Source organism: Dromaius novaehollandiae, chromosome 2 (assembly GCF_036370855.1).
Source record: "Dromaius novaehollandiae isolate bDroNov1 chromosome 2, bDroNov1.hap1, whole genome shotgun sequence".
Classification (NCBI taxonomy): domain Eukaryota; kingdom Metazoa; phylum Chordata; class Aves; order Casuariiformes; family Dromaiidae; genus Dromaius; species Dromaius novaehollandiae.
In genome coordinates, this window is record NC_088099.1 from 20,759,133 (window position 1) to 20,769,608 (window position 10,476).

Sequence of the window (10,476 nt, forward strand, 5' to 3'; positions counted from 1 at the left end):
AAGATGAAGAAAATCAACTAATGCTCCAATATCAAGAATATTTAATTGAATATTTAAAAGGCAGTACTCTTCTCTGGTGTTTACCACTTCTGGGTAGTATCACATAATTCCTGTTCACGTGATTTTTTTTTAATAATTTTTTGGTATTAGGCACTTATAAACCTTCACAATAACTATGCAAAATGTAATCCAAAGCCTATTGGATTTGATGTGATATCACTTTGTTATGAGGTATAGATTGCATGTGGACCTATTTTCAGTCACTTTTGACAAATGACATCTTGGAAGAAGCATAGACAAGGGTAGATGGCAATGAAGTATTGGGTTTGGTATTTTGTCTTAGTTAAATTTACTGCTTTCCCAGTAAATTTATACCTACAAGGCTACTTACAGCATGGATAAACTAAGAAAACAAATATCTGTTTATCATTATGAAGAACTGCATGCAACAGAGGTGTATTTGCTTCCACTGCACAAGCAGTGATGGGGCTTTCAGCTGTGATAGCTCACTAATGCCCCTGTGATAGCTCACTAATGCCCTCTTTTGGGCGTTAGTGAACCTTTTGCGCTTGGGATATGTTCCCAGTGGGCTTGGGTGAGCTTTTGCTGTGGACCCAGGTGGAATGAGCAACTTCATTGCACTCCTGCTCATGTTCAGACTCTTACTGTAGGTTTTGGTTTGTTTTAGGCCAAAGAGCTGCCAACGTTCAAAGACAATGATTTTATTAACGATGGCCAAAAGATTCATATTGATGAAAACAACAAAAAAATGTTCCTTGAAAAACTCAAAAAGGATGTTGAGGTAAGAATGCCTCTTCAGTTATATGTAACAACCTGTTCAGTTATATGTAATTAAAATATGCAGCAAACTACAGATATCCTAGGAACTCATAGCTGTAATTCATAAAATGAAAACTCTTGTTTATGAGACTGTAAGCACTGACTCTTTTAAGTGAAACAGTTAAAAATTTCGGGAGTTGATCACTACTTTGCTGACACGGTAGAGAACCTTGATGCCATAGCTGGTTGTCATAAGTTGTCCCAGCCTTGATGATGTAGTGTTAAAATGATGGTAACAGCACTACTTAGCACTTCAGTGCTTTGCAAGCATAGTTTGTCCAAATACCCCCGAGGGGGAGGTAGGTATTGTTAGCGGTATTTTACAGATGGAGAATGTTGAGGTGCACCAAAGCTATTGACCTTAGCTAAGGCCATATGTGGACTGTAAACTGTAACAGACAGTGTAGGTTCCCCTCCTCACAGCTGTGCCTGCTCTGTTTCATATTAGTAACCCAGTTTTAAATCATCTTTAGTATCGCACTAATGGAGTGCTTCGGAAATTTCTATGCAGCAGTTGCACTCATTATCTTAATGCAGTTGTCCCTTGTAAATTTGTAATAGGTTGAATATAGTCAATACTCAGTACAAAAGTGTTGTTTTACTATGTGATTTTAATACGATATTTTGTTATAACTGATATAGCTATTCAGGAAATAAGGGAAACTAAATATTGGGCTAAATAGTTCGCAAAACTTGGTTTCAAGTTCCACAATTCTCCTATATTAACACTAAAGACAATCTTGTGCAGTCCCTATACTCAAAGCCTAAAATCCATTTTCATTGTTCAACAAGGCCTGACATCAAAATGGCTCTGTGGCTTAATAAACTTTCAGCTATTTATATCAAAAGAACTCTGTGAATTGACTTGTTAGTTCTTCAGATCTGTATCTGAGTGTTGTTCAAAAGCTGCTGCATAGTCACACAAAGTAGTGTAACTTTAGAATTTACCCAATAATTTGCTTTTGAAGAAAGCTAATTTTTCATCAATTGAATGATAATTATAAAAACGTAAGTATTTTGTGAAATATCAATGTGTCTTTATTTTATATGTAAAATGCTGGAAAATTGCTCTGTCAGTCTCACAGTTCTAGGAATAAGTTAATTTGGGCTTAAATTTTGTGCTCTTTTAGTATGTAGTGCTGTTGCTGACTAAACCTTTAAAGTAGGTAAGTTTCAGACAAGATTTTAAATATGTGCAATGAATGTAGGAGATACTCTATTGCCCCAAAATGTGGATTCTGTGCTGTCTTCTACATCATAGTAAATTTTAAGTACAGTGTAATTGTAAATACAATGACCATGTTTTGAGAGGCTATTTTTTATGGTTTTGAAATTTATACAGAGCATCATTAAATATACACGTAGACCACCAGCATGAAGTGATGTGACACCTGATTGAATAATGGGAAGCCATTTTTAATGGTGTTTTCCTTTTATTGGTGGTTCTGCTCTTGTTAGATAACTAAGAGTATGCAGTTTGTACTCGATGCGTATACATGGCTCATATCCATTGATATGAGCTCACATATATGGCTTTATATCCATTTTTACTCATCATTACATAATTTTTGTTGTATAGTATTTCTCTCATAATCAAGTCTTATGTTCCTTTCATATGTTCAAACAGACAAATATCTGTTACTGCTGTTTTGATATCTTCTTGTCCAGCACTATCTTCAGTTCTCTCCTGCCTCGTTTTCCTGCCTGCTCATTCCACTGAAACTGTCCTGAGAAAAAGCACATAAGGATATTTTTTTCCACTTTAAATATGATGATCTTCTTGCTGATTTTCCTAAATCTCTCTGCTGTCATCGGCAGCACACTTTTTCCCAAGACCCATTTTGTTCTGATTTGCAGCCCACTCCTTTCCCAAGGATCTGTTCCCTTTCACACTATTCTTCCTTTATGTTTATTGGTAGATTCCCCTTCTCCCTCTCCCCCCTTCTCTCTCTCCCTCTCCCCCCTTCTCTCTCTCCCTCTCCCCCCTTCTCTCTCTCCCTCTCCCCCTTCTCTCTCTCCCTCTCCCCCCTTCTCTCTCTCCCTCTCCCCCCTTCTCTCTCTCCCTCTCCCCCCTTCTCTCTCTCCCTCTCCCCCCTTCTCTCTCTCCCTCTCCCCCTTCTCTCTCTCCCTCTCCCCCCTTCTCTCTCTCCCTCTCCCCCCTTCTCTCTCTCCCTCTCCCCCTTCTCTCTCTCCCTCTCCCCCCTTCTCTCTCTCCCTCTCCCCCTTCTCTCTCTCTCTCTCCCCCTTCTCTCTCTCTCTCTCCCCCTTCTCTCTCTCCCTCTCCCCCCTTCTCTCTCTCCCTCTCCCCCTTCTCTCTCTCCCTCTCCCCCCTTCTCTCTCTCCCTCTCCCCCCTTCTCTCTCTCCCTCTCCCCTCTCTCTCCCTCTCCCCCCTTCTCTCTCTACCTCTCTCTCCCTCTCTCTCCCCCTTTCTCTCTCTCCCTATACCCCCCTCTCTCTCTCCTCCCTCTCCCCCTCTCTCCTCTCTCCCTCTCCCCCTTCTCTCTCTCTCTCTCTCCCCCTTCTCTCTCTCTCTCTCTCCCCCCTTTCTCTCTCTCTCTCTCCCCCCCTTCTCTCTCTCTCCCCTCTCCCCCCTTCTCTCTCTCCCTCTCCCCCCTTCTCTCTCTCCCTCTCCCCCCTTCTCTCTCTCCCTCTGTCAGTATTTCTCAAATACCTAATGATATGCCTGGAGTCTTTCCACTCCGTCGCCTCTGGCCTATCTCATCTGTTCTTATTGTGTGTCCTTCATTACCTCCGTGCTGATCGCAAGTCAGCTGCTCTGTGTATCCTTGACATCTCTTCAAACTTAAATCTATTCTAGCCTTGTGAACAGTCTTTTGCTTTATTATATTAAAACCAGTAGGAACCAGTTTCTTCTTTCTTCCTAAAACCTCTTCTCGCTCTCCTTCTTCGTGTTATCTTTTCTAGCACTTGAATTCACAGTCATGTTGTTATTTCTGCAGCCTGTCTTTCCTCACAAAGAGGATTTTGACAAACTATATTGTTTCTCTTTTTCTAGTGATTTTATACTCATCTCTTTCATCTGTAACGGAGTTTAACTTAAATTCCTTCTCTGGTCTGCTCTAACTTCTTTTTTATAGCCCTGTAGAGTCTCTCAAAACTGAAATGATTCATTCTTTCAGTCTCTTTCTATGCATATCAGAAGCACTGCTTCCACGGGTCTTCGTATAGCAAGTTCAAAATCCCAGTGTTGCTTTCCAGCTGCAGTACAACTCTGCCCTGCCTTCCCCTCATCCCCTTCAACTGTTTATTCCTCCTTCTCTCTTTTCTGCTTCCCTTATTTCCATCTTCCTCTCTTACCTTTCTGCCTTGTCCTATTCCCCTCAACTCAGATAACACTTTGTATATACATCAAGCATATTCACTTTCCACTTTTCTTCAAACTCCCATCATCAGTCTTTACTCAAAAATACCTGTTCACATTCACATTTTGCTTACCTGATTTAAATTGTGAGCCTTTCACTATGACGAGAATATGGCATTATTTCATTTCTTCACAATGTAAAACCTCACTACACTTCTACTGCTAGAATATGTATACATTTTTTTCATGATTCTTTAATAAGGATTACAAAGGAGAGGGGGAATTTAGTGCCAGATCATAGCACACAGCCCATCTGATAGCACAGAGGCCGCTCTGGACATTGCACAGTGAACAAAATAGCCCTAATTGAAAGCCTAGGCAAGAGCGGCAGTGATTGTCTTACACAGGACTGCTCTTCACCACAGGAAAAATGATGTTTCCCTGAGGATTTTGGAAGAGTGTGCTACAGCTTTTTATGATCTTAAGTTGTAAGTGACCCATGTGCTGTTGCTACATTTTAAGAAAGTATATTGCTGCTAGATTTAGTGCTTAATCCTCCACTTTGCTCTCTCTTAGAAGTGTCTGGTTTTTTAGGCTGATGACATTTTTGCATAGCTTCTCACATTTGTAACTGGAGCTTACATTTTTCAGTGATATTGATAAGTTGCTTATTATCGCTTTCTAGTTTCTTGCTCAGCTAAAACTCATGGACTACAGCTTGCTGGTTGGGATTCATGATGTTGAAAGAGCTGAACAGGAAGAAGTAGAGTGTGAAGAGAATGATGGAGAAGATGAAGGCGAGAGTGATGGCACCCACCCTATTGGAACGCCTCCAGACAGCCCAGGAAATACACTCAACAGCTCACAGCCTTTGGCTCCAGGGGAATTTGATCCAGCTATTGATGTTTATGGAATAAAATCCCATGAAAGTAAGCAATAATAAATATCCTTACATTAAGATGTTTTAATTCTTACACCAGAATCCTGAAGGCTTCATAACCACATAAAAGCAAAGTTAAATTGCACAATATAATTCACTCTATAGAAGAGGAAATGAGTTGTTCTTTGGTGCAGCAGAAAGCAGGAGACACCTATAATGCTCAGCTTTGATACTGAACATATTTCTTAGGTATTGTACAGCTAAGTAGTTCACCAACTGCACAAGCAACTCATATACTGGCTTAGCTATTTACACACAGTGATTCTCAGTTAATTCTTTATTTTTTTCATTCCTTTTAGGAAATCTAGTGCGTATAATTGTCCTTTTCCTGATAGGTAGTTAATACTGTTAAAAGCACTCCAGGAAAAAAATGAGCAAACAGCATTCCAATTTGTATTTCACTTTTTGTTGTTATTTTTTGGAAATTTGTGTATGCTCACACCCAAGTTCTGTGTTGCAGCAGAGAAAGTCTTATAAGGAGTGCTCTTTTGCATAAGAAGCCTGAAAGTGTGTTTGGCGTTAGTGCGTAAAACTAAGTATGATTAGTTATCTTCGACTGCTCAAGACCAGGAATGTTATCTCTCTTTTTTTGTATAAGCATGTTCATTGATAGATGCATGCTTTTACTCATAAATAAAATATGATCTTGTTTGTTGACACTGAAGTACCACCTTTCACATAAAACATAGTTTTTCTATACTTACATGTAACCATGAAAAAACATGTAATCCACATTACTTTTAGTGAACAGTAATTCCTATTTCTCTATGCTGGTGTTTTATTTTACACTCATTTGCTTTTATTTGCATTATATATGAATGCAGTTAATCTCTCAATTAAAAAGGGCTTGAGCCTGTGGTTTTTAAGTATCTATGATTCTGACTAATGTCAACTTGTCTTAGCTGCTGATAGATCCTTATAAGGTCTCCTTTGCTGGAAGGTCATTCTTACTGCCATGTGTTTGCCTTTTGCAGATGCACCTCGGAAGGAAATATACTTTATGGCCATTATTGACATTCTTACTCATTATGATGCAAAAAAGAAAGCTGCCCATGCTGCAAAAACGGTTAAGCATGGGGTAAGTATCTGTGTTGGCTTTTTCACTCTGATTCCATTGGTACTTATGCGTATTTGTTGTTTAGTACCAGATGTAGCACAGTTCAGGACATCTTTGGAAAGGAGGAAATAGATCAGATTTTTGTTTCATTTTTTTCTAGTTTAACAGGTAATTCAAAAATAGAGAGTAACTGCTACACATGACATACTGAGAATAAAGCTCCCTTTTCAGCTGTATGCTGAAAAGTTCTTACCCATAGAGAATGCTAGTGAGATGCTGCCTTTTTAGGACTTTGTCCTAAATTTGAGAGATGTACCTTATTCTTGGAAACAAAGTAAGTTGTTCATAGATACTTGTATTCTTATATAGCTCTATGAAAGCTATTGTGAATCTGATTTAACATGCAGGACCCTAGTAGTGGTTTCATTATTTGGTACAGCCATACTGAAAATTTATTCCTTGGCATATGACATAGCTTACTTTGCAAGACTTGTAAAAAGTACAGTTTGAAAAATTAAGCATAAAATGTACTTACTAAATACTTCAAGACCATTCAGTGAAGGCTACTATTTGACTGTGATCAATATCTTTATTTTGACTGAAATTGCTGCTTAACAGCAGATACGAGAGAATCATGGTGAAGTATCCCAGTCTTATGGAGTTAAGGATTATATCTTCTGTCATCACTGTACAGTGATTTTAGGGTTCAAATGTCATAAACTCTTAAAACAAGATCTTAATCGTTCATGAGTCTAAAATCTGTTCTAAGTATCTGAAGGATCAGGCCATTATGGTTTTTTTAACCAAAGAACTTGAAGCTTTTGAGTTTACAATATGAAGTGATTTAGAATTCTCAGCAATAAGCCCTGTACAGGCTTGTAGAAGATATTTTTTCTCTCTCCAAAACAATGCTCTCATTACTTTCTCTGCCCTCAAAGCAGCTGAAAGTTGATGCAGACCATATGCAGCCATTATCTGGCAGTTATTAAGGAACTTTGAATGTAGCATACTTAGAAATCACAGTTCTGGCTTAAATAAGGGGTAAAAATATGTTGTAAATAACAACTAGGATTATTAAAGCTGACTGTGATTAGATCTTTTTACTAAACTTTTGTACAACCATTTTCATTTATTTCACTGTCAACATCCTGAGCCACCTGAAACTGAACTTTGTTCTTTAATTGCATCCAATTTTTCACTTTTGTAAAATGAGGAAAATATAGATACAAATGTGGCTAAGGCTCTGAAAACCTCAAATAATAATATAGATGAAATTGCAAAATAGCAATTACACAGCTTATTCAGTGAATCAGGATTTAAATGTATATATGTTGAAAAAATGTTACTCGTTATTACCGTATATTCCAAAGCAGGTTGGTTAGCATTCAGATAGCAATATACATTAAACAAGCAGTAATACACCAGATCTGACTATGCTAATTCAGCCTTCTCTATACAAAGATACTGCTGCTAAACAGATCAGAGTCTGTGTAGATTAGGGTAGAACGGTTAAGTGCTTAGTAGAAATTATACAAGCATTTGAAGTAAAATGAAAAGTAAAAAGAAGTAAAGAAAGGAAAGAGAATACTTCCCGAAATGGAAGCTGGGTATCCTACAGTTAGGCTGGTGAGTACAGAGTATCACTGTACCTGTGTGAGGTCTTAAAAGGATAAGGTCCTGCTTGAAGGCCATTATAATTTGTGTTTATAATACCTGGTTCTGAGACTGCAAATAAAATTTGAGTAAGTAACACTATGAGTGCCAAAGCATCAAATAAAATGTTGGTTCTTCCTTCTCTTCCCCCTCAATTCTCTGTATAGGCTGGTGCAGAAATTTCAACTGTTAATCCTGAACAGTATTCAAAGCGCTTCTTGGACTTTATTGCCAACATCTTGACGTAACCTATCATGTTACATGGGACAGACACGAGACCTGGGGACAGCAGCAGTGGCTACAAGTGTAGGGGAAAAAGGAACTCAGAGAAGTGCTCATCTTGCAGAAAGCAACCCCTTTGTTTACATCTGCTGGCAAAGATGACTGAAGTGGGGTGGAATACGCGCTTTAACAGCTGCCTGATATTCCCAGCATAGTTCTAGCTATTTCTGACTCTTTTGTGTGTGCAAAAAATTAAAATAAATTAAATAGATCAGCTTATTCAGAGTGCACTGTGACAGTAATACTCTGATGCTACCAGCTGAAATGGAATAAATGAGCAAAGAGGTGTGGGGTGGGGGTGGGGAAGAGTAAATGCATGTTAAATCTACAATATTGGTATCAAATTGTAAACTGTGGATCAGTTTATTTTTTGAACTAAAAGATACATGACAGTATTCATGATGATAATAATAAAAACCTTACTGCGAATGTTACACTTACGACTTGCACACTGGCACTCCTTAAAAAAATACCTGCAACAGCAAGCCCTCGGTGCCGGAGGATTTTCCTGTTAGGTTCATAGCAGTTGGGTTTTTTCCCTTTTTTCTCCCTCTCCCATTTTTTTTCTCCTTTTCAGCACATTGCATCAGGAAGTTCAGACTCTCAGACATCTGAGAGCTAATGTCTCTTATCTTACAAAGAGCTAACATGTATTTCATGCTATGTGTACATTTTTGCTACGGTAAACTTATGTTAAGGGAAAAATTTGCTTGTTTCACTTTGTTACCTGAAGTTTTCATTTGTTTTATATTCTTGCAATATAGGAACTAATAATGTTACAAGTGGAAAAAAGCTTATTTGAAGAAGCGCATAGTTTTGGGCAATAGTAGCTTCATCTTTCACCCTTGAAAGATGTGCACACTGATAGAAATTCCAGTCTCCTGTAATTTAATGGGAATTTGAAGTTTAAATGCTTGTGTTGTACTGTTTAAACAATGGTATTTTATTATGGATTATCCCTTTAAAAATTAACTCTGAATTTTACTGTTTACATTATTAGGAAAGCAGGGATACTTCTGAATTTCAGAGCTGTGTACAATATATGATTTTTGAGTTTACATGTAAAGTTATTTTGCAGTACAAATGAAGTAATGTTTGTCACCTTCCAAGATGTAACGTGCAGTAGTGTACTCAAGTGAATGTCTCGCTCACCTCCGTGATAGACTCTTTTACAATAAAATGAGAAAGGATGTTTCAGAGGGATTTTTCCCAAGGTTGTCTTTTATCATCAAAATGACCTGTCCTATCATTTACTCAAATTTGATTGTATAGTACGTTGCCTAAAACTGTGCTGATCATGTTTAACTTGTTTAAAATTTTTAAACAACATTGTATTTCTTCTCTTCTCGTGTTTTTCCCCAAAAGACTCCATGCTTGAAAAAGACAAATTTACATATGCTTAAAGTTTATCTACTTATACACTGTGCTAAAGCTGTGCCTTTAAAATTTCTTTGTTGAAATTGTTAGATTTTGTAGGCAATTTAAAGGAAGTCACCCCCTCCCCATCATCATTTATACTACAAATCAGGAGTGCCAGCATGCCTTCTCCATAACTAATGTCAGTGCTGTTCAGCCTGCAACTGTGCATAATGTATGTAGTGTTTTACTTCAGAGAAGCCTATACAATAGCAACCCGTCACACTCTCTTCAGTGGCCAAAGGCAATACTGTCCCTGTTGCTGTGTATTAATTTTTTTCTCCTTTCCCCTACCTTCCCACAGGGTTTTTTTGTTATGTTTGACTTAGTGATGTCCGCAGCGCTGTAATGTATGTGTACACTTTTGTATTGTCTGTATTTAAATAAGTTGGTACTGTGGCTTGATATTTTTGTCCTCTGCCCGTATAACCCATCTGTCTACAATGTCACCCAAGTTTCATTTTCTGAAGTATGCTGTGGCTTCTTAAAGGATGAGACCACAGGGAGACCCTGATGTAAAAATGAGATTGAGTAAATATTTAATTGTGGCCAATTAGAGTATGTTTTTAGACAATTCTAGAAATTTACAACAAAGCATTCTTTTTGTCTGTGTAACAGTTTCTGTCATTCATTATTTTGATAAACTGTTTATTTGGACAGGGCAAGGAGGACTCATTATTGTATATCTTAGTGCTTAGATTACACTCCAAACATGAGCAAGGCTTTATAAAATAAAGCACTTTGATGACTCACTAGGTAGATCCTTTGTTCCTGTGTTTCGACTGTTTTTGATCACTTACAGATGAATTTTGGATGCTGAAATGAACCTGTAACCTGTATCTCAAAGAAAAAAAGAAGAAACCTAAGAGTTTTCCATTAGATTTTATCCTGCTTCTGCCTTGCTTATTTTAAGTGACTTGAAACGTTTTGCCTTTGTTTTTTGTGCGTAGGCTGTGCTCTGAGAG

General features: G+C 38.0%; 1 protein-coding gene across 1 annotated transcript in view; it reads left to right on the top strand.

Annotated features, from left to right (window-relative positions):
* The window catches only part of PIP4K2A (phosphatidylinositol-5-phosphate 4-kinase type 2 alpha), a 121,166-nt gene extending 110,903 nt beyond the window's left edge, over positions 1-10,263 (top strand). Inside the window, exons 7-10 of the mRNA XM_064505942.1 lie at positions 689-802; positions 4,849-5,092; positions 6,078-6,181; positions 7,981-10,263. Of these exons, the coding sequence (XP_064362012.1) occupies positions 689-802; positions 4,849-5,092; positions 6,078-6,181; positions 7,981-8,061 (543 nt within the window). The 3' untranslated portion in view covers positions 8,062-10,263. The remainder of the gene's footprint in view (positions 1-688; positions 803-4,848; positions 5,093-6,077; positions 6,182-7,980) is intronic.
* The last annotated feature ends 213 nt before the right edge of the window (positions 10,264-10,476 follow it).